Consider the following 23,629-nt stretch of genomic DNA (forward strand, 5'->3'; position numbering starts at 1 on the left):
TAAAAATGTACAATTATTTGTGAATAAAATGTGAATAACGTTTTGAAACAATGGGTTAACGCACACCCTACGATGTGCTTTTTGTGTTAAAAATTATACAGTACATCAGTACGTTTATGATCACAGGAAGTTTGGATAAATGTCAGGGTTGTTCTATGCACATAACACACATTAGGGGATTAATAGAGAATGTATTGTTAAACACCTGAACTGATTTTTAACTGGTAATTTGTCATTTGGCAGACCGGTGTATGTTGTAAAAGCATGGACCTATTGAATGACTAGTTGCAGATAATGTGGACAGTTTCGACCTATAGGGTTTCAGCAGCATTTGCGTAGGCATTGTAAATCCAGCTTCTATATGGTTTATTTCCAGTTGTGGCATCGAACAGACTTGCTGGAGCATGGCTCTCAGTCTGTTACTCCCAACAAACCGGAATCCTGTAATAAGACTACACTACCCGATACGGACAATGTCGTGTCACGCAGCTACACTGAAAAGAAGTTAACTTATATGTCGAAAAATATTTGGACTGTCTGCAGTTTTCTTGTGTGTTGATTTATATAGGATTTCGATTTAAATTTGCAAACCCACTGTGCCCTGGCAATTTTCATGAATTGACGATTTCAAATTGTTTTGCAAGATCGACTTACATACTACATGTAATTGGCTTGTCGGCAAGTGGTGTTGACCGCAATTATCGCTATAATTTTCTTTGTATTTGGCAAACTTTTTTTGCTCCATTAAGTGCTGGCCCTCGTGCCCGCGTTCACATTAGGTTTACGGCTTATACTGCAGTATACCTCATGAGGTACATATTATAGAGTCTATTTAGTTGAATCCAAACATCATGTTATTAATACTGCGTTGTTCTAATTAAGCGTATAGTTTTGATTGAATTAAAAAGATGTCAATTTGTACAAGACGTATTTAATGCCAATTTGCCCGAGGCATATTTTTTGCATACATTTTCACCAAACGTTATCAATACAACTCTCTGTTAGGAATCCTGAATGATGTCTGGACATTAGCCGAAAACGCAAGTTTTATTTTATTTTTACAACATCGTTTTAACATTTAATAGGAAAAGCATTAATTGATGTGCTTTTATCACATTGGTTAGTGCAGGGGTGGGCAAACTACGGCCCGCGGGCCGCATGCGGCCCGCCAAAGGAGTTTATGCGGCCCGCCAAATGTTTCCGAGTAACGCTGAATAGTACTATGAGCACAGGCGCAGAGTTTTAAAAATACCGGGGGTGCGACTTGCCGATACCAATGCCATATGCAGTATCTGTACCCGTTCGATACTTTGGAACTAAACACAGATACTTTTCACGTGCTTTAGCCTGTTGTTTCTGCCACGTTATTATGCAAATCGTCACTTGACACAATTTCTTCGTTCGATAAAAGTAAAAGCGATTCACGTTTTCAAAAACAGCCCACTTTGCACTGTTGACGCCCAAACTTTGGTCACTTTGGATCATGTTTAGGTCGTTGCAGTACTTTTTGTTTAATGTTGGCACTCGGACTTTATTAACAAAAAAAGTGGTTCAGCCTTTGTTGCAACAAACGCTTGTTTTTTTGAAACAATTACAATTGTAGCGTTTCAACCAATGTTTGTACAGTCATGAACAAACGTATTTGCATAAAGCTGAAAATATACTATGTAATAATTTTGCGCAGGGGTGCACAACCTGCGGCCGCAATCTATTTTGCTAAATATTTTGATTTTTAAACTGCTAAAACAGATTTCGTGGGACTGGAAAAAAGATTAGCAGTCTAGTAACCATATGTGCCAGGCTTTTTATCCGCTTATTATGTGCAAACAATGCGAAAAAACAGGCACTGCAATCGTCACAATACAGTTTATGACGTCATAAACAGTTAGCTCCGTTGAGCTAAATTTATGCACAAGTTAGAAATTGTTAATCAGAGCATTTTAGGCGACTTTAAATGGTATATATTTGATACAAACCTTATTCTTTGCATCAGTTGTTTTAAAACAAAACAACAAGCAAGCAATTGGCGGTCGTTGGTGAAATACTATGCGGCCCGGTAAGATTATAAACTTTTGAATGCGGCCCTTGCACTGAAAAGTTTGCCCACCCCTGGGTTAGTGCGTTGCAAATATATGTACTGCTCAGTCGGTTGGATCAAAATTTAATCAATTCAAAATAATTTAACAATTGTACTGCCGCATAGAGTCCAACCGCAAAAACAATGCAAATAAAAGCAAGAGAAATCTTGAACTCTTTCACCAGTTTTCCCATTATAGGGTTCTCTTTTTTTAATTCTTTAATTAATTCGCCTCCCTTGTTCTTGTGTGGGTACGGCAGATCGGGAACCGGAACATCCAGAAAATCACATAACGGTTTCCAACCATCTTTAACTTGATAAACCAGCAGTTGATTTTTAGGCACTACCTGCAGTTAAAAATGCAATGAAACACCAATTACAAACCATATTGTGAAAATAGGCCAAGGTGAATACATTCATAACCAGGGGCGGCTCGTGCTAGGGTGCTGCGGAGCTGCAGCACCCCCTAGATATTTTCACCTAATATTCCTACCACAACTTTACAGATAACTTTCATGATACTTATTTTTTTATTCCTAAGTATAATTTTTATAAGAATAATTTCCGCCTTGATCGGCATTTTTTTCATTTAAAAAAAAATTATGGCATTAATATGTTATCTATGGTGGAACTGCAGCTCCAGTTTCATGACGAATCGTGACGTTTTATGACGTTTTGCACTTGTGCGCACTTGGAAAAGCTACATGCCGGGCGAAATAGGCGACTGGGTGCTGCGGCTCGCGCAGCTACACCAATCACCCAGCGTGTGAACCGGCCGCTGTAGTTGTGTTGTTTGTTCCGGGTCTATATTGTGCTCCAAAACCCGTTTGCTAAATTCTAAGTTCGACAATGAGTACAGTTAAACAATTTTTTTGCCATGTTTTAATTTATTTGTTTGAAGGTTAGTCGTGAATTTTAAGATGACTGTAAGTGGGCTTCAGTTTTTGCAGTTATCATTGAATTAGAAAGTGTATCTACCACCTTGAAAAAGAAAAAGGTCATCTAACACTTTAAAAAGTCACGATTAACCTTTATAATAAAAACCTGAATAAAAAGTTAAGAAAACTGGGATAAAACATCTTCTATTCCAAATATGTCATGCAGGAATAAGCAACCACAAGAACTACTCACACTGTAAAGTTAAATGCCTCACTGAAATTCAGGCAATATAAATGCAGAACAAACAATTGCACTAGCAACAGGAATTTTGAAATACCTTAGTGATGACAATTTCAAGTTTTGGTTTCTTAACACACCATGTGGACAGTATTTGCAACCAAGTGCAATCTTGTGTATTGATATAATGGACATGTTATGTTTCTTCAAACAGTAGCTGCTAAATTGCTTCACAGGAAATGTTTCTTAAGAATGAACATTCTACAGGGGAGATAGTAGTGACCACCAAACATATCCTGTTGTTAGAAAAGTTACTGAAACTTTTAAAGGAAAAGCCAGTTAGCCAGCAATTTCCATGAGTCTCTCAAAGGCAAAACGGTTCTTGAAAAGGATGTCAACACTGAAAAGGATGCAAACTTTTCTAAGGAACACCATTATTTCCAAAAAGACTTGCACTTGCAGTGATAGCAGTTTCTTGGTTGTCATTTGGAAATGAAGGAAGAAGCTATCCATTATTTTACTTAAACTATAGCTTTATGATTCATTTTGGTTGTAAAATAGAAGCACAAGGTTTAATAATATGTTTTAAATTTAAGTGAGAGTGTTGTAATTTTCAAAGCGTGCAGAGTTTTGTACTTCAAAAAAGGAATTATAAGCTATTTGCCACCAAATAAAGCAGCACGTTTAGCAGTTAAGAAACTTACAAACAATTGATAGTTGTACACAAAAATTAAGACAAGATGTTGAATAAACAAGTTCTGACACAAATGTAATGTGGTTGTTGAATTTGTCAGTTATGATACAAAAAGCTTTATGGCTGTTTTTTTATGTGGCAATTATAATCTGTGACGTGTAATGGAATATGTTGAAAATGCTGACTGTGGCTATAAGGTACTTAAATGATACATGAAAATAGTAATGACTGAATAGCAAGTGTGTTAGTTAGTATTCATTGTTATAACCAGTTTTACTTAAATGTTGTCCAATTGAAATACTTCGACCTTTTTCGACTCATTAACTAATAATTTTTTTTCTATATACTGTTGTTGTGTTTTGCCGTATTCACAACCGCTTTGTTTCGAGTCTGTGCCACGTGTGTTTTTGTGCTACATTATTACTGCATGTTATTGAGTTTGGCTTGTCGCTGTGCAAGTAAACAAAATTCCCCAATGATACCGTCTGCTGTTTACACCCGTGTACGTTATTGCGTAACAAACATTACGTCACAATGGAGTTGCTAATTAAGATTTGTACTACTTGTTTTTTCTACACAAAACAATGACTAGAAAACTAGAAATGTGGCTTTTCTATATATTGCCAACCAGGCCCCACGAGAGGGGGGTGCAGCCGGTGCGCCGCACCGGGGCCCATGAGAGTCTTGGGGGCCCATTATTATTAAGTTTTTAAAATTGCTTTAAAACGAAAAAATGTTGCTGATTGTCGAATGTGGAGTTTGATTTGTTTGTAGTGCAACTCTATGCAACAAGTTTTATGACTGTTATACGTTGGTGCATGCGCGAATTGTAGCGAGATCTATTTTGGATGTTTCTACGTTTTTGTGCCACAGTTGTGTCCGTTGTGTGGTAAGAATGCTGCACATTTGCGCTGACTACATAGTGCTGGTGAGTTTTATGGACGTTATAATAGCATTTGTTGTTACGTTATAGGCTACATTTGTTTTGGCTTGACTCGATATATCAACAAAAACAGGAAATCTTTTACCAGATAACCTGTTCAGTTGACTTTAACCAAACAATAGCAGAACTTTACTGTGCGATTTGTAGGTATTTTTGTTGGTATACCGAGTATATATATTTTATATTTTTGAGGTCATTTCATCCGGCCTTCGACCATATTTTTTTGGTTTGCGAAATTGTATTGATAACTTTGTAACATTCAAAAATTAAACTACTTCCCACGAAAGTTTTCCTGTCGCGATATGTGGAATTGATATTACCTATAGTTTCATAGGATTACAATGCCTATGATTGATTCAAAGCTAGTTTGTTATTTCACAGACAAGACTACAAGTGTTAATTGTGCGCAAACAATTGCCTTCCTATGTTACTTGTGACGTAATATACAAGCATTGCTCGTCAGATGAGACTAACTATACCAGGGGTCGGCAATCCCTGGCACGCTAGGTGTTTTTTTATGGCACGCCAACCGATTTGCGTGTTTATATTGAAGTAACAATTTAACCTGTTACACTGCTTGTTTATAGTTTTTATCATGCCATGGTCTTAAAATTCAGCCTTTGGCACGCGTCGTCAAAAGGTTGCCGACCCCTGAACTATACAGTTTAACAGTCGCATTACCAGATTTTGGGATTTTAGAAATACCATGTCTTGGCGCTGAAAAAAGTTTGTGGTGACCCCTGGTTTAAGCAAACACAGTACATGTCAAGCCCAATATTTGCTTTTGAGCATTTACTTTGCTGTACGAACGCTATAGTGCATGCAGTTAAAATATAGGAATTTTAGGTTTCTAAACCTCTGAAGGTTTGACGTTATTGTCCAAGCTGTTAATGAGTGCGGCTAGCTAGCTTTCGTTTATTCTTTTGGCGAATGAACGTATTAAACGTTTGATCATCAGCACATAAATAGTGTTCAAAGGGGGGCCCAGAAATTGACTTGCACCAGCATATTTTTTTTCTCTCCAGGGCCCTGTTGCCAACTTATATTTGTCCAATAAAGGCTAAAAATTGGAGCAGCACCCCCAGAAATTTTAGACACGAGCCGCCACTGTTCATAACTAGGATCAGCCCTAAAGCGTCAATGCAGACCAGGGATCACGGCATACTCATCCATAAATCTATCTCCCAAGCTTTTCCAAATGGCAAGGCACAGACAGCAAAAAGCAATCTGCAAATCATAATACAAGGATGGCAACAATGCTTGTAATTCGATTTTCGGCAGGTTCACCACTGAACCTGTGTATCTCAGGTGGTACGAAGACTCCAGTCGGGGGTTCAAATCCCACGGCAGGCTAGACATTTCGATCCTGTGCCTTGCCATAATGGAATGTCTTGGAGACCGGCTTGATTCGGTATGACGCCTTCAATGGGCCTGGTTTACTAGGATTGTGTTATAAACTCTCATTATTCGCCAAAAAACCTTAATTTGCAAGCATTATACAAACAAACTCTTTGTCATTGGCCAACTGTTACCTGTGTGACAAATGTACGATAAAAATGATATTGTTTATATATTTTTTGCAGAATCATGTATATTCAACATATTTTACCTGCTTAACTAGACGTTCATGTCGCCGAAGGAGTTTTATAAGAGCCTCTTTGTTACGTAATTTCACCCCCTCCCAAGACCATGTTTCTTTTCTGTTGGTGTATGCTTGTACTGTTAAAAAAGTAACTTAATTATTTCAGTAATACCAGAGAGGTTAAATAGATACGATTTAACATGGTGTTAGGTATGTAAACTTGATACATAAGCTTAAATGACGACCCGCTATTATAGATTAAATGGCGAATATTTTATGCAAATGCCCTAATCTTCGTATTTTCTTGGTAATCTTAACAATAGTTTGTTTCGGTAACAAAATTTTTGGCTCAAGTTTTTATGTAACGCCGCCTTTAATTCTTGATTTTGTTTCTGTGGTTTTGTAACAATCAATGCTGGAATTTCGTAACAATAAATTCTTGCAATTTGAACAGAGAAGTAATGTTAGTTACCTGACTCATTTGTAAATTCACGAAGTCGGCGCCCAGTTAAAGTTATTGTCAACATCAGTCTTAACATGATGTTATTGTTTACTGCGTCCATCTGGTTCGTGAAGCTACGATACCAGCTTTCTTCATCCCTGACTGTTAAAATGACCTACATATAAGATTTAATTTCTATTTGCATTACATTTATTGTATTAAATAGAGATTTTTTTTTACTTTTACTGTATTTTACTTGTTTTATGAGTCGGTGCTACAGGCAAAACATATCCTCACATCTAATTCTACCTTAGCATCTGGAAAGGCATCAAATATTTCTTCCCAATAAATACAGCAAGGGTTGTCCAATACAGCATCGACGTTTTCGTACATTCGCCTCATATCTTCTTCTTTAAAACCGCCTCGAATTTGCCTAACCCAATCATCCCCGAGGTAGTAAAAATTCTCCAACCAATCATATACCTCATATCTCAAAAGAGTCAAGGCTGTGTTCATAGATTTGGTACCAGTCTTTGGCAGCCCTGCTACTATTACTTTCATCTTATAGTTTTTCTTCCTTCAGCCACCTTTTGTAACATTTGTAAGGTCAGACTGTACAGCCCATAACTATTGAACTGTAAACTGTTGCTATCCTTTTAATTAACCATGGCAACGCGATAACACTTTTTGGTAAAGTTACTTCAAGTGCACACAAATCAATTTACAATAAATTTAGCTCATTATAATTTATTCGATCTATTTCTTACGATATGTGTTTATTTGCTTTACAATTCCGGTAAAAAAAATAGTGCTATGTCCAGTGGAGGCTCGTGTCTAAAATTTCTGGGGGTGCTGCTCCAATTTTTAGCCTTTATTGGACAAATATAAGTTGGCAACAGGGCCCTGGAGAGAAAAAAAATATGCTGGTGCCAGTCAATTTCTGGGCCCCCCTTTGAACATTATTTATGTGCTGATGATCAAGCGTTTAATTCGCCAAAAGAATAAACGAAAGCTAGCTAGCCGCACTCATTAACAGCTTGGACAATAACGTCAAACCTTCAGAGTTTTAGAAACCTAAAATTCCTATATTTTTACTTCATGCACTATAGCGTTCGTACAGCAGAGTAAATGCTCAAAAGCAAATATTGGTCTTGACATGTACTGTGTTTGCTTAAACCAGGGGTCACCACAAACTTTTTTCAGCGCTATTTTACAACTAAAATGAATCATAAAGCTATAGTTTAAGCAAAATAAGTGATAGCTTCTTCCTTGATTTCCAAATGACAACCAAGAAACTGCTATCACTGCAAGTGCAAGTCTTTTTGGAAATAATGGTGTTCCTTAGAAAAGTTTGCATCCTTTTCAGTGTTGACATCCTTTTCAAGAACCGTTTTGCCTTTGAGAGACTCAGTGAAATTGCTTAGTGGTCACTACTATCTCCCCTGTAGAATGTTCATTCTTAAGAAACATTTCCTGTGAAGCAATTTAGCAGCTACTGTTTGAAGAAACATAACATGTCCATTATATCAATACACAAGATTGCACTTGGTTGCAAATACTGTCCACATGGTGTGTTAAGAAACCAAAACTTGAAATTGTCATCACTAAGGTATTTCAAAATTCCTGTTGCTAGTGCAATTGTTTGTTCTGCATTTATATTGCCTGAATTTCAGTGAGGCATTTAACTTTACAGTGTGAGTAGTTCTTGTGGTTGCTTATTCCTGCATGACATATTTGGAATAGAAGATGTTTTATCCCAGTTTTCTTAACTTTTTATTCAGGTTTTTTATTATAAAGGTTAATCGTGACTTTTTAAAGTGTTAGATGACCTTTTTCTTTTTCAAGGTGGTAGATACACTTTCTAATTCAATGATAACTGCAAAAACTGAAGCCCACTTACAGTCATCTTAAAATTCACGACTAACCTTCAAACAAATAAATTAAAACATGGCAAAAAAATTGTTGTACTCATTTACTCATTGTTTTTTACTCAACTGTACTCATTGTCGAACTTAGAATTTAGCAAACGGGTTTTGGAGCACAATATAGACCCGGAACAAACAACACAACTACAGCGGCCGGTTCACACGCTGGGTGATTGGTGTAGCTGCGCGAGCCGCAGCACCCAGTCGCCTATTTCGCCCGGCATGTAGCTTTTCCAAGTGCGCACAAGTGCAAAACGTCACGATTCGTCATGAAACTGGAGCTGCAGTTCCACCATAGATAACATATTAATGCCATAATTTTTTTTAAATGAAAAAAATGCCGATCAAGGCGGAAATTATACTTATAAAAATTATACTTAGGAATAAAAAAATAAGTATCATGAAAGTTATCTGTAAAGTTGTGGTAGGAATATTAGGTGAAAATATCTAGGGGGTGCTGCAGCTCCGCAGCACCCTAGCACGAGCCGCCCCTGGTGTAGTGTTTTATAATGTGCCGGTTATCATCGTGTGTCGTCTGTTGCATGAACCGTTGTGTGCATGGTTATTCTACCTAGCGTGTGCTGATGGTGTGCTGCGTATTGGACAGCAACATAATAAATTTGGTATAATCCCGCAAAGCGTGAGTGAGACGCTACATTTAGCGACGAGGATCTGTTTTACATTTGTTTGATTAACATTTGGGTTGATTGTGGATCTTCCTGAAGGTAATGGAAGGGAATCCTGACCTCGTGGGAATGTCAAACAGTGATGTTGGTGGACTGAAACCGTTCGATGTTCAAGACGGTGCACGTGGTTTATCTCAACGCTGGAAACGTTGGAAACGAGCTTTCAATCTATTCTTGGTGGGAAAGGGAATCACGAGTAGCGTTCAGAAAAAGGCACTGTTGCTACATACTGCAGGTATGAATGTGCAGGAAATTTACTATACACTAGTAAACGAGGAAGATGACAACAAGACCTATGATGAAACTTTAACTGTTTTAAATGAGTATTTTATACCAAAGTGCAACATACCTTTAGAAAGACATTTGTTTCGTCAATTGCATCAAACAAATGACGAATCAGTTGATCAGTTTGTATGTCGATTAAGACAAAGTGCAGCTACTTGCAATTTCGGAAATGAAGCAGATGACCAAATTCGTGATCAAGTAATTGATAAATGTCACTCAAATGCACTACGAAGAAAGTTTCTGGAAAAGGATACACTTACCCTTAAAGATGTCTTGTCAATGTCCAAAGCATTTGAAGCTGTGAATTCCCAAGCAAAAGTGATGGAGGGAAGCCAGGAAGTCAACTACATTGAAAAGCCTAGAAAACGTCAGGTTGCTTCGACATCAAGAAAAGAGGGAAAAACTTGTTTTGCTTGTGGCCAAAAGGGACATTTTAAGAAAGATATGATATGTCCAGCTAGAAGAAAAGCTTGTGCTAAATGTGGTAGAGTTGGACACTTCAAATCAAAGTGTTGGTCCAGTGGTTTCAAGCCATCACAATATAATGGTGAAGAGGGGCATCGTCCATTGGGAAGGCGGTCGAATAATAACACTGTTCAAAATGGAATAGAGAAGGAAGATGGTGATGGATTTGTTTTTGGTCTGAAACCTTTAACAGAGTTTTATACAGTGACACTGGTAATTGGTGGTGTTACATTGCCAAATATTTTGGTTGATTCAGGGGCATCAGCAAATATTGTTGATAAGGATACATGGGAATGGCTGAAGAAGCAGAAAATTAAAGCAGAAACCAGAAAGTCTGCAAAGACCCTGTATGCATATGGAAGTAAAGGGCCTCTTGCTACCTTGGGCACTTTTACAGCTCAGGTGAAGTCTAAAGACAGTCTTCATGAGTGCAAGGCAGATTTCATTGTTACAGAAAGAAAAGGTCACACCTTGTTGGGAAAGCGTACTGCAGAAGTGTTAGGATTACTACACTTGGGGCCAAGTTGTGTGAACTCTGTGTATGATGATGTTTTGTCCAGATATCCAAAACTGTTTTCTGGAATTGGTCTGTTGAAAGACTACAAGTTGAAGTTGCACATCAATGATAAAGTTCAACCTGTGGCACAGCCTGTGAGAAGAATTCCATTTCAGCTGAGAGAAAAAGTGGAATTAAAACTTGAAGAGCTGTTGAAGGAGGGGATAATCGAAGAAGCACCTGAAGGGCCTACTGGTTGGATTTCTCCATTGGTAGTTATTCCTAAACCTAATGGTGACATTAGAGTGTGTGTGGATATGCGACAGGCTAATACAGCTATTGTGAGGGAAAGACATCCAATACCCACAGTGGAAGAGTTGCTTTATGAGCTTAACGGAAGTACTGTTTTCAGTAAATTGGACTTAAAGTGGGGATTTCATCAAATTTTACTTAATGAACACAGCAGGCATATCACTACATTTAACACACACAAGGGATTGTACAGGTATACTAGACTAATGTTTGGTCTAAACTCTGCCCCAGAGAAATACCAGAAGATTATATGGGATGTTTTGAAAGGATGTCAAGGAACTGCAAACATTGCAGATGATGTTATTATACATGGGCGTACAAGGAAAGAGCATGATCAGAGGTTGTTTGCTGTGTTGGATAAAATGTCTCAGTGTGGTCTGACACTGAATGCTAAAAAGTGCAAATTTCGTATGGCTAAACTTACCTTTTTTGGACATGATTTGAGCAAGCAAGGGATTAATCCAAGTGAAGAGAAAATAGCAGCAATCAAGAATGCTCAACCTCCCAAAACTGCCAGTGAAGCAAGATCTTTTATGGGATTGGTGCAGTATTCTGCAAGGTTTATTCCCAATTTATCTTCAATTGCAAGACCCATTTTGGATTTAATCAAGAAAACTGTCAAGTTTACATGGGGCAAGGCCCAGGACATTGCATTTGTAAGACTGAAGGATTTAATTGTGAAAGCAGATACACTTGCCTATTTTCGTAATGACTGCACAACAAGAGTAATTGCAGATGCTTCTCCCTATGGATTAGGTGCAGTTCTGACTCAGTGGCAATGTGGTCAATGGAGAGTTATATCTTATGCATCAAGGAGTCTTACTGATGTTGAAAGAAGATACAGCCAAACAGAACGAGAGGCATTGGCTCTAGTTTGGGCTTGTGAGAGGTTTAATTTGTACCTGTTTGGAAAGAAGTTTGAATTAGAGACTGACCATAAACCACTTCAGTTTATTTACTCAAAGTCATCTAAACCTCCAGCACGTATTGAACGTTGGGTGCTGAGACTGCAAGGGTATGATTTTAAAGTTGTTTACAGACCAGGCAAAACTAATATTGCCGATGCATTGTCAAGACTTAATTTAGCATGCTGTATTGACAACAGTGTTTCTGAGGACTTTATTGGTCAAGTTGTGGAATACAGTACACCTGTTGCTATGTCATCAAAAGAAGTGGAAAGAAAATCTGAAAATGATGAAGAACTAAGAATGGTCAGACATTGTGTGAAAACAGGTGATTGGTCAAAATGTGTGAATCCAAGCTACCTACATGTGAAAAATGAACTCAGTATATATGGAAACCTCGACTTGTAATTCCGGGTAGTTTGCGCCAAGCTGTGTTGAAACTTGCTCATGAGGGACACCAGGGTATTGTGAAAACAAAGAACAGGCTTCGTTGTAAAGTTTGGTGGCCAAAGATGGATAGAGATGCAGAAACCCTGTGTAAGAAGTGTCATGGATGCCAAGTAACCAGTGAGTACAGCAGGCCAGAACCAATTGCAAGAGTTCTACCTCCAACTCAACCATGGCAGGATTGTGCAGCTGATATACTGGGACCTTTACCAAGTGGAGACAACATATTGGTGTTGGTGGATTACTATAGCAGGTTCTATGAAGTAGTAATTATGAGGTCAATTACAAGTTCCTGTGTAATACAAGCGCTAAGCAAAATATTTGCACGATTTGGTATGCCTTACTCACTTCGGACTGATAATGGTCCACAAGAATTTGAAGATTTTCTGAAAGAAAATGGTGTTGAACATGTTCATACAACTCCACTTTGGCCTCAAGCTAATGGGGAAGTGGAGAGACAGAACAGAACTCTAATGAAGGCAATCCGTGTGGCTCATTTGGAACACAAAGATTGGAAGGCTGAGATTAACAAATTTTTAATGGCGTACAGATCAACACCACAGTCAACAACTGGAGCTTCTCCTTATTACTTAATGTTTGGTCGTGAAATGCGAACAAAGCTTTCGGAGCTTTGTCAAGAACCAAAGGTGACTGAAGAAGAGTTTCATGACAGAGACTGGAGCAACAAGTTGAAAGGAAAACTATACACTGATGAGAAAAGAAGAGCAATTTCCTCCGGAATAAAAGTTGGTGATCAAGTTTTGGTGAAGCAGCCCAAAACCAACAAGCTTTCTACTAATTTTGATCCGGAACCTAAAAAAGTTGTCAGTGAAGAAAGTGGTCAAGTTACAATTCAGAATGAGGAGGGGGTGGAAATGAAAAGAAATTCATCATTTCTGCGAATGTATGTCAATGACGAAAGTAAATCAGAGGATGTTCCCCATGTACCACCATTGGTCGATGTGGAAGCCTCATCCCCAAATTCTGATCAGACAGATGGAACGCGAAGTCGCTCTGGGCGACAAATTGTAACGCCAATGCGGTTTCGTGATTTTGTGTAGCATTGTTATGCACATGTGTTTTAATTTCGTTGTTGTGATGTTTAAAGTAAAAGGGGAGGGATGTAGTGTTTTATAATGTGCCGGTTACCATCGTGTGTCGTCTGTTGCATGAACCGTTGTGTGCATGGTTATTCTACCTAGCGTGTGCTGATGGTGTGCTGCGTATTGGACAGCAACATAATAAATCTGGTATAATCCCGCAAAGCGTGAGTGAGACGCTACACCTGGCTATGTCAGTAGTTGCCGCTAGCTCCTTCAAGTGAATTTAACTCGGCGATTGTGGTTTTACATGTCTGTACTGTTGAGCTACAAGTGGCAGACAAAGAGAAAATAAGAGATAGGAGGGCGCAAAAAGAGCAGACATTCTGCACGTATTGACAAAGCAGACCTTCGTGCATGACCGCAACCGACCAAGAATGAACCGAAGCATTTGATGGTTATCAGCCCACAGAAGTTTTTGCTTTCTGGGTCACGGTGATTGATGCGCAATGAAGATACATATAGGTAGTAGACAATGTAAACAAGGTAGCCTTGGACAAGTAAAGGCCGAAAGCTAAAGTTTGACTGAGCTAAACACAGTCAGTTGGCATGCAGGTTTTGTGTAGGTGCACACTCAGTAAGTCTGCTTGTCAAAAAGGTGTCCAGTTTCTTTCTCTTAAAAGCAGAGGGTTTACATGTTTGTTCAAAGATGGGCTATAAACAAAAGCATAAGCTGCAGACAGGAAGTGACAGCGCTGAAGTGCACCTAACTATGAAAGGAAGTGTGTATGTGCTGAACAGGGTTGGGCAAGTTACAAGTATGCTTTCATTATCGGTTCGACTATGTTACTTCAAAGGGTTTGTTACTCTTAGCCAGATTAGTACACCGCATCCTATTGTGACTTTATTATAGTTTAACTATAACATTGTAGGTTAAGCAGTATGTTTTGAAGGCTTGGAGTCCTAAATACGTGTAGTTAGCATGTTGCTGTAGTTTGTGATACAGTAGATGGGTTTTCTGAAAAAGGTAGTGTGTGTACAGTTACGGTTTAACGCTTCGCACAATGTAATAGTTTTAAACTCCCCATGCTAAAAGTACTGCAGTAGTGGAACAAATATAGCCTACGTATAATACTAAAATTCTCGCAGCTGCACCCAATGTTAATTGTGTCTAAAATCACAGCTGACGTCCAACAAACTATAAGTAGGCTTTATTCTAAAGATTTTTATTGCATGTTTGATTGCAGGTAGCTAACATAATAAGGTATCGTAGTATTTTGCTCATAGTCATTCATCATGAAAATTATAGTAGCTGGCTTGCCAAAAACTGGCACAAAAACGCTAAACGCTGCCTTAACCATGCTCGGGTACAACGTATATGACTGGATGGAAAATTTTGGATACCTTGGTGACGATTGGGCAAAGCAATATCGTGAAGGATTCAGGGTTGAGGACTTAAAAAGAATGTTTCACAACGTTGATGTCAGCATGGATAACCCTATCGATTTTTGCTGGGAAGAAATTTTGGAAGCTTTTCCTAATGCAAAGGTGTGTAGGCTACTTTGTCTCGAAATTTATCAATTTGTTTGGATAGTCCCCAAAAAATGTACTTACATTTAAAGTTTTGTAGAGTTAACTTATCTACATACAGGTTTAGTGCTTCATCATTCAATTTCGTTTTGCACATAAGAAAAAAAATCATTTAAATTTTGATTTCAGGTTATTTTAAATACCCGGGATGACGACCGTTGGTACAAGAGCATTGTGAATCAAGTTGACCAACTTAACAATGACATCGGGTACAGAATCGTTCGAACAATTACCTACAGTGGAATTAAAGCACATTATCACATGGCGATTGTCGGTAAGCAGGAGCAAATGCCAGTAAATGGATTTTTTCCGTGTCCCTATCGTATTCCATTTGTGTAATTCAAAGAAACCATGGTGTTATAGTTATACGATCGGTTAACCAAAACTTCATTTCGTTCGTTTATTTTTCCGAGATGCTTTTGTGTTAATTTGGAGATACTAAGTCTTCTCATTGTGTACTGTATGTGCTAAAAAAATATTAGTGTAAAAGCGGCAAAAAACGAAAATGGCGAATTTTTTGTGTTGCGTTTAAGATAAGTAATAATGTTCGTCTTGATTTCCTAAAACGTTTCAACTGGTTTTTATTGTTACAAAGCTCGACATTTGGCAAAAATATGGACATGGCCTTGGTCAACAGTAACCTTATTTAACGAAGAAGCTGTTATGCGTGTAAAGAGAATACATGAACGAAACGTCAAACTTGTAAGTTGGATGTACGTTTTTTGTTTCGGTATATTAATTTCCGGAAATCGGCAATAATGATAAAATTTGAATGGCAAAAGTGCATTGACCCAAAGAACGTGTAAAAATTTTAGTTACAATGTTATCTTACGAAACTCATGGAAACACGCACCTTTAAAGAGTCGGTGTATGCAAAAACACAAAATTTTAAATTACCTGATAAAGTTTTAAAACACGTTTCGAATTTGATATTTTAACTTGCAATCTAATTTTGACTAAATAATCGTGCAACGCATTTCATTAAAACAGCTTCTGGTAACTTCTTACCTGAAAATTTTTCCTCAAAGGTAAATTGACAATAGGCTAAGCGTTTGTTGCTACTAAGAGATAGTGACCACATATGTGGTTTATAAGCAAAGAGTGTGACGCTGAGCCCATAGCAATGTTATATTTTTAACCGCCTAACATTTCAACTGTCTTACATTTTCGACAACACTGCATATTTGCTTAGGTGGCCCCAAAGGATCAGCTTCTGGTTTATGAAGTTAGCCAAGGCTGGGGACCTTTGTGTGATTTCCTGGGCGTTGCAATTCCCGATGTACCGTTTCCGCACAAAAACAAAGGTGGAAACGTTATGGATCTCCACCGGAAAGAGAATCCTGTAATGCAAAGGATGGAGAGAGAATTTAAGATCACAGTCGCTTGTATGTTTCCTTTGCTTTTGTTTCTGTTTTACTTATTGTACAAGTGCTTGTTCGTTTAACGACAGAGTGCTTACTGAACTTACGTTGCATCAAACATTATGTGAATAAATTTTATTTTCAGTTGAATATTGCTCATACACTGAAGTAACTTTGGAAAAACATCCTGTAAAAGAGGGAATAGTGTCACTTACTTACATATTATCGTGCAATATCACTATGTCTTATGTGATTTTAAAATACATTTTTACATTGAACTCATTTACTTGTCACAGTTAGATGAGACGTGGTTTAAGACATGTTAATAGGCAGCAATTGAAGAGGATGCTTTTGGTTGTGCCATTGCATGTTTTTTTTTACTTTTTGTCCGCGACTAAGCGTTAGTAAAGTTTTCATTAGGAAACATTTAATTTAGAGATTTTACGTGTTAAGGGTAATACTGACGTCATTATGTATGTAATGTATCCGGAACATGACGTAGTTCATTATATATCAATACTGTTAGGTTACGTCATAGGGTAAGGAAGTTATTGCGTTTGGCCAAGAAAGTGCACCAGACCCAATTCTTGTATTACATACCTTTACTTCAGGGAAGGCCTCAAAGATGTGCTCCCATTTCATGTCACATGGTGTGTCAAGCACTACATCCACTTTCTCATACATTCTCCTCATATCTGTAATTCTATAACCCTCCCTGAACTGTTTTATCCAGCCGTCACCGACATACCAAAAGTTATATAATCGTACACGTCGTAACCAAAAAGTGTAAGGGCTACATTTAAAGTTTTAGTGCCAGTTTTGGACATACCTGCTACAATTTTATTTTGTTTTTTAAAATTCACGAGTTTGATTCTATTGAACAAGTGAGCTTGATTTAATGCAAATTGTGCTGAGTAATGAATGCTTTTTGCTTGAGATTGATAAAGCATTTATTACTCAGCATTTATTACTCACTCAGCAGTATTGTTTTTATTACTCAGAATTTTTTTGCTCTCAAGCAAAAAGCATTGTACACAATTCAAAGACTTACTTTTATGTGGTCGTTTTGTGCAATCCAAACAAAGCAAAAATTTTAGGTCAGATGCTGCAATATGAAATGTGTTTCCAACAATTCAAAAGCAATATGTACAAATTATGTAGGGTAATAAATTTATTTTCGGGGTGGATGTCACATATTATACTTTTTCGTTAAAATTTACGTCATGTTAGGATGCTTTTATGTGAACTATTTCAATCAAACCATATACTGATGCATGTTGTACAACAAAGCCACAAAAAGTACAAACATGCAGGCGAAGAAAATCCAAAGTTCGTTTTCCAAACGTTGCATTACAGCATTTTCTTTTCTCATTTCGTCCAACGCGACCCCACCCTTGTTCTTGTGTGGAAATGGTTCATTTCGAACTGGGACGTCCAGAAAATCACACAAAGGTTTCCAACCCTCGGTGACTTGATAAATTAGAAGCTGATTTTTAGGAACCACCTGGGACAAGATGCATTAGCAATGAATCATAACATACTGTTGTTATTTTAGTAATAAGTATAAAAAATGTATAGTTGGGTTATTGAACTGCTTAACCGATCAAACTATAAGTTTTGATCTACCGGCACAAATATGTAAAACAAATGACCCAATTAAGTAAAAAAAATTAAACTTTTAAGTTTTTTTTACATACTTTACTAAACAGTAAAATGTGATCTCAATTTTTATTTGGACCACACGCTAAAATTTATACCTGTAGTTACCTCGGTCACATTTTGTTCATGCTTCCGTTTAAAACGTTTTAAAGATTCTTCGTGTTTCAAATAGTAATTTGAGAATGGCCATGTTCCAATATTTGCAAGATGTCTTTCTGCAGAAACACCAGTATTTTTGTTGTTACAGTGGTTCCAAACTGTTTTGAACATTCCCTTAAATACTTGGGTTAATTGAACATGCTTCCATCATAGACAAAGCTCTCAACATATTTGTGCTACGGTGTATATACTGATTTAATGGTGCTATATTTTATTACCTTAGGAATTTATGTTAGAAGTAGCCACAATTGCTGGTATGTTGCTTTGGAACTACGAAAAGGTGAAAAGCTAGCGAAATTGCGTTTTAATTGTCGTTAGATTCATTTCCAGTTGTTCAACTTTCATCGAGCGAAGCCCAACATCCCTTAAATGTACATATATTACACCTTACCAGCGCCAAGTTTATGATTACAAACGCTCTAGGGGTCGCTTACAGCTCAATTTTTTGTCCCCTAATTTAAAGCGAAAAAATGTACGTGCACCTATGTTAAACTTTATGCAGCGAACTTTCAAAGTTTATGAAAACTTTCACCTACCGCTGCGGGAAAAATATGTTTGAAATCGTATTCCGGTGTACGTAAAGGTGCGAACAAGTCGGAACGTAACATCGCTGTTCATTCGATCAATTTGGTTGGTCAAACTCTTAAACCAGCTGTCCTCATCACGTGTCGTTAATATTACCTAAGTAACATGGTAACGATGGATGCCATTTTTTTAACGTTTGAATCTTAAAAATCACAAATGGTCCCAAATATATTGGTTTACTGTCAGATTTTGCTTGAAGATTTGTCTCCAAATTTATTACTTTTTTGAAACTTATTTCTTCTATTTATTCATTTTGATAAATGTTTAAACGAGTCAAAAATTAGGCTGTAAAACATCATTTAAACTAATAAATTTAACCTTTGAATCAGGAAAGGCTTCAAATATTTCCTCCCAATATTTATCACAAGGCGTATTAACCACAGCATCGACGTTCTCGTACATTCTCTTCATATCTTCAACCCTAAAACCTTCCTTAAACTGCTTCATCCATCCGTCACCGACATACCAAAAGTTCTCCATCAAATCGTACACCTCATAACCCAACTCAGTTAAGGCTGCGTTCATTGTTGTGGTGCCGGTTTTCGACATTCCGGCTACAATAACTTTCATGTTTATTGCTAAGCTTTACTACTTGAAGTTTAGCTGTGATTCTGCCAGACGCCAGACTTGCACATGCAGTTATACATATACCACACGTGTGTTACACATGTTACAATACTCGACGTGGCAGGTGAATACACGTGTAGTCGTGGTTGATGCTTGTGGAAGACATATGTGTTTTACCTGTCCAGTTTTATAAGACCGTTCTTATGTTTTTAATAAACATTGCAACAACTGACAACTGCAGGTTCACACCGAACTACAAAAGCGAGTAAGTAAATTGGCGAGCACGCCAGGACCTGCTTCAGTTGTTGCAGGGAGAGGAAGATATTTTTATACCTTTTTTTTAAAAACATTATAATTCCTCAATATGCACCTATATCCGCCACCGCGTTTTGATAAAGGTGGCAACTTTTTTCATTTTCTGGCAAATTTTGAAAGCTTTTGCCAAAGTGTTAACACTAACGACGCAGCAAAGCGCCACGCACTTTTGAGAAGCTTCCCAGAATGGGTAACTTTTGACATGAAGCAAGCCAACGGCAGTGACTTGTACAATGCTGATTATAAGGAAAGGCACTTGCATCTAAAGCAGTGGTTCTTAACAGTGGTTTTTTTCATTGCTGCACCCCTTTCAAATCACCAACCAGTTTTCGCACCCCCTGGGTTTTTGTATTTATACCAGGGGTTCTTAAACTTTTGCGTTCGTGCCCCACTTGACACTATTTATTTTTTCTCTCTCCCTCTCTAACCCCCTGATTTATACAGAATAGACCTAACCAACCTTAATGTTTCAGCATTCCCGCACCCCCTAGGAACAGTTCTCGCACCCCTTGGGGGTGCGTGCACCCCAGGTTAAGAACCCCTGATCTAAAGTGACCGGCGGCACTACTGTCACAAACAAGGCGAAAACAGACTTGCTGGTAAGGACCAGACGTTCGATGCTGCCTGTCCGGGTAATGACGATTTAAGAGATGAACTTTGTGGAAGTTAGGGCATCAGTTTGGAATACGGGAAAGCCACTTTGGAACTCTTCCGTAGCTACTTAAGTCACCTCAAACAATGCACACGCATAGCAACTGTAACATCACAACTGCTAAACGTTAAGTGTGGCTGTCCTTAAGGTTCGTCAATTGCTCCTTTACTCTTCTCGCTTTACAATAACGACCTACCAACGGCATCCAAGTTCACAACGAAACTCTTCGCGGATGACACGTGTTTAATCTGTCACCAGAGTCCCTAGGCGATCTGCAGGTAAATGTAAACAAGGAACTCATTTACGTTAATAACTGGATGCGGCACAACAAATTATCGCTTAATACGAGTAAAACTACGTATTTACTGTTTTGTCCTTCCAGGCGCTCAAACACGCAGAAGTTTTCGATTTCCATAGGATCGCAGCAGATACAGCGTAAGACGCGAACAAAATACCTCGGGGGTGTATATCGACGATTACTTAAAATGGGATAAACACATAGCTCATGTGAAACGAAAACTGGCACAAGCCTGTGGTCTCATGTACAAGCTGCGTGACTACTTTGGACAACAGTTTCTCTATGTTATTTATTACTCCTTGCGTACCCCTATCTACAATACGCCGTCGCCGCTTTGGGTTGCGGATGCGCTGCATCAATTAAAACCCTTAACTTCAAACATAACAAAAAATCACTCGCAGCACTTACCAATGTCGCGCTACTCACTATATCATGACTTGCGTCTTCTAAAATTTAAAGAAATTAACCATCTCGAGGTTGCAAAATTGTTACATGCGTTTCATTCTGGTGCACTACCTTCCACATGCAACTCCCTGTTTACACCTACTACGTCAGAACATAGTCACAACACCAGAAGGCCTGACATCCAGAGTTACTTTTATCCCCGGATAAACACCGCAATCGGCGCAAGATCAATTTAGCATCGAGGTCCAAAAGTATTGGAGGAGATACCATACGACATTAAGTCTGTGCAAAGCTCGTCCTCTTTCAAAAAAAAGTTTCGCTCGTACCCATCGAAACAATACGACCCTGAATACGTACAACACGTTTGTGCCCTCGCTCATACCAGGATACATAAAATACAACTTGTTATCTCATACCATATTGCGCTTGTTTCTATTATGTGTTTTTTAAACATTTTTATATCATACCAATCAACTAGATAACTTAGTCACACACAAAAGAAGAAAAAACTGCCGTAGGATTCGGTCTTTTTAGATCAGCCATCCGGGTCGAAGACAGCACCTTCCACAGCGAACAACATCTGAGATCTCGCCATCGATCATACAAACGCAAGAAGGAGATGCTCGACGGCAACATTCTCATCGTCGTATAGAACTGTCCTCGCGGGACACCCGGGTCTGCCTACGAGATCACAGGAAACGTTCCGAGGAACCAAGCTGGTGTTTCCGTTTAGGCGGGTTTTATTTGGCCAGCAGAACCCGCGGGTTTAACCACCGTTATATGCAATCGGACGTACCCCGCCAGGTTTGTGCGGTCGTTTGCGACAAATGGAACTGTGATGATGCAATGGAACAAATGGAACTGTGATGATGCAATGGAGCAAATCAAACAGGAACTGTGATGATGAATTGACAATGCAAATAATATTTTGACTTCGACTTACTTGGTACTTACCCGAGGTTTGAAAATCGTCTTTCAGCTGACAAAATTATGCGGGAAATCTCTTGTAAAGATAAACCATCTTTTACAGCAGCCTGTAAAATTGTTTTAGATCAGTCAGGTTCTTTTCCAGATCCAACCAAGAATACAGGGGTATGTGTGGCTGTGCCCAATGAACAGTCTTCATCAAACCAAACTGCGTTGCTAAAGCTGATTGGAGAATTGCGTCTTGAGCTTCAAGACCCCAAACAACAGGTTGGTTCTATTGTCAGTAGGAACCTCACAAATAACAAAACTGTATGCTTCAAATGTGGCAAGCCAGGTCATATTCGGGTAAATTGCCAGGAAAAGCACTATACCGGTCAAGCCTCTTATTTCCACAGACCGCGTACTGATGAGCCAATTTCTTATCAACCCAGTTTCTCACCAGACGTGTACCGAATTGTCACAAGAACTACGTCGCTCTTCTGTGATTAGCCTCAAATCCCACCCAGTGTATGCCGGAGGCTGCAGTGGCGGTAATTTCGCGTTCCTTGTTTAATCGCTTGTCTGGCTGCATGCTGTAATCTTGCGCAAGTATGTACACAATTGTGGGGGTCAATGGTAAACCGATCGACCTAGACGGGATCACAACTCTTCGAGTGAAAGTAGCGGGGGTTAAAACAGCGTTTCGGGTGCTGGTCTCTCCACAGTTGGCAGACTCCTGTACACTTGATCTGGATTACTTGCAAGAACACCTCTGCATAGCAAATTACGAACACATGACTCTGACTGCGGGCACTGGCAGTCTTCCATTATTACCGAGACCAGGTTTGTATCATGCGTGTGACGTTAAAATAACAGAACCATTAAAAATACCTCCATTCACTGAAGTTACGGGTGTGTCAAGCACTACATCCACTTTCTCATACTTTTTTCTCATATCTGTAACTCTAAAACCCTCCCTGAACTGTTTATCTAGTCGTCACCGACATACCAAAACTTCTCGAAATAATCGTACACTTTGTAACCAAGAAGTTTAAGGGCTGCATTTAAAGTTTTAGTGCCAGTTTTGGACATACCGGCTACAATTACTTTCATTACTTTCACTCGCACCACCGTAGAGATAAAACAAGCTCATGTTCATCCATTTCGCGCCAACACAATGAACGTTAAAACAGATGTTCTAATGCCGATAAATTATCGGTCGCTTTTACACCACTGAGCTTGTTTTATCTCTACGGTGGTGCGAGTTTGCAGCGCGCGATCTTGTTATCGCTGTTTTACATGTGTGTGTTTTGCATTTTGTCGCTTTAAAAGACATTCGTCTTGCAAGTTATGTCATTATCCTGATGAAGGCGTCTTGTATAGGACGTCGAAACGTCGATTGTTTACAATAAAAACTGCTGGATGAGCAATACTTGGTCTAACATTATGCCTGGCAGCAATAGCTTATTTCATTTTTTTATTACTCAGCAGTTTTGTCTGCTTTGGCCACAACAAAATTCAAGAGTGAGTGAGTAAGTTTTCTAGTTTTCCACTGTTTAGCAGATAATTTAAAGGTTGAGGATGATAATAGTATAACTTACTAGATATGCTGTGCACAGTCATTCTTTTACCAAGCAAAACAAATCTTTTCGTATTGAAGTCAGTTCCATAACTCTACAAGTCCTTTCTCATTTCATAACAATTAAGTGTCCCTTGT

At 38.5% G+C, this 23,629-nt stretch overlaps 3 protein-coding genes across 3 annotated transcripts; 1 reads left to right on the forward strand and 2 right to left on the reverse strand.

Annotated features, from left to right (window-relative positions):
* Window positions 1–45: 45 nt before the first annotated feature.
* LOC145232243 (uncharacterized) lies at window positions 46–7,952 on the reverse strand. Its single transcript, XM_080096799.1, has 4 exons — window positions 7,164–7,952; window positions 6,885–7,029; window positions 6,440–6,549; window positions 46–2,424 (listed from the first exon to the last, which is right to left on the reverse strand). Exons 1-4 carry the CDS (start codon window positions 7,413–7,415, stop codon window positions 2,155–2,157), a joined length of 777 nt encoding a protein of 258 aa, XP_079952925.1. The 5' UTR covers window positions 7,416–7,952; the 3' UTR covers window positions 46–2,154.
* A 6,713-nt stretch (window positions 7,953–14,665) lies between these two features.
* LOC145232851 (uncharacterized) lies at window positions 14,666–16,648 on the forward strand. The gene is made up of 4 exons (XM_080097530.1): window positions 14,666–14,963; window positions 15,135–15,279; window positions 15,601–15,707; window positions 16,198–16,648. The coding sequence occupies exons 1-4, from the start codon at window positions 14,712–14,714 to the stop codon at window positions 16,447–16,449; spliced, it is 756 nt and encodes a 251-aa protein (XP_079953656.1). The 5' UTR covers window positions 14,666–14,711; the 3' UTR covers window positions 16,450–16,648.
* An 865-nt stretch (window positions 16,649–17,513) lies between these two features.
* LOC145233456 (uncharacterized) lies at window positions 17,514–23,047 on the reverse strand. Its single transcript, XM_080098177.1, has 4 exons — window positions 19,088–23,047; window positions 18,721–18,865; window positions 18,134–18,240; window positions 17,514–17,870 (listed from the first exon to the last, which is right to left on the reverse strand). Exons 1-4 carry the CDS (start codon window positions 19,337–19,339, stop codon window positions 17,622–17,624), a joined length of 753 nt encoding a protein of 250 aa, XP_079954303.1. The 5' UTR covers window positions 19,340–23,047; the 3' UTR covers window positions 17,514–17,621.
* Between the last annotated feature and the right edge of the window lie 582 nt (window positions 23,048–23,629).

The sequence above is a fragment of the Phallusia mammillata genome, chromosome 6 (genome assembly GCF_965637545.1).
Source record: "Phallusia mammillata chromosome 6, kaPhaMamm4.hap1.1, whole genome shotgun sequence".
Taxonomy (NCBI): Eukaryota; Metazoa; Chordata; class Ascidiacea; order Phlebobranchia; family Ascidiidae; genus Phallusia; species Phallusia mammillata.

What these genes read in the sequence shown, in the direction of transcription:
- LOC145232243 (XM_080096799.1), bottom strand. Translation starts at nt 7,415, where the DNA reads ATGAAAGTAATAGTAGCAGGGCTGCCAAAGACTGGTACCAAATCTATG. An exon ending in ATGCCTTTCCAGATGCTAAG is followed by an intron (nt 7,030 to 7,163) that starts GTAGAATTAGAT and finishes TCTTATATGTAG; the next exon opens with GTCATTTTAACAGTCAGGGA. An exon ending in ATGAACGTCTAGTTAAGCAG is followed by an intron (nt 2,425 to 6,439) that starts GTAAAATATGTT and finishes TTTTAACTGCAG; the next exon opens with GTAGTGCCTAAAAATCAACT.
- LOC145232851 (XM_080097530.1), top strand. Translation starts at nt 14,712, where the DNA reads ATGAAAATTATAGTAGCTGGCTTGCCAAAAACTGGCACAAAAACGCTA. An exon ending in AAGCTTTTCCTAATGCAAAG is followed by an intron (nt 14,964 to 15,134) that starts GTGTGTAGGCTA and finishes TTTTGATTTCAG; the next exon opens with GTTATTTTAAATACCCGGGA. An exon ending in TTATCACATGGCGATTGTCG is followed by an intron (nt 15,280 to 15,600) that starts GTAAGCAGGAGC and finishes ATTGTTACAAAG; the next exon opens with CTCGACATTTGGCAAAAATA.
- LOC145233456 (XM_080098177.1), bottom strand. Translation starts at nt 19,339, where the DNA reads ATGAAAGTTATTGTAGCCGGAATGTCGAAAACCGGCACCACAACAATG. An exon ending in AACATATTTTTCCCGCAGCG is followed by an intron (nt 18,241 to 18,720) that starts GTAGGTGAAAGT and finishes GTGTTTCTGCAG; the next exon opens with AAAGACATCTTGCAAATATT. An exon ending in ATGAACAAAATGTGACCGAG is followed by an intron (nt 17,871 to 18,133) that starts GTAACTACAGGT and finishes ATCTTGTCCCAG; the next exon opens with GTGGTTCCTAAAAATCAGCT.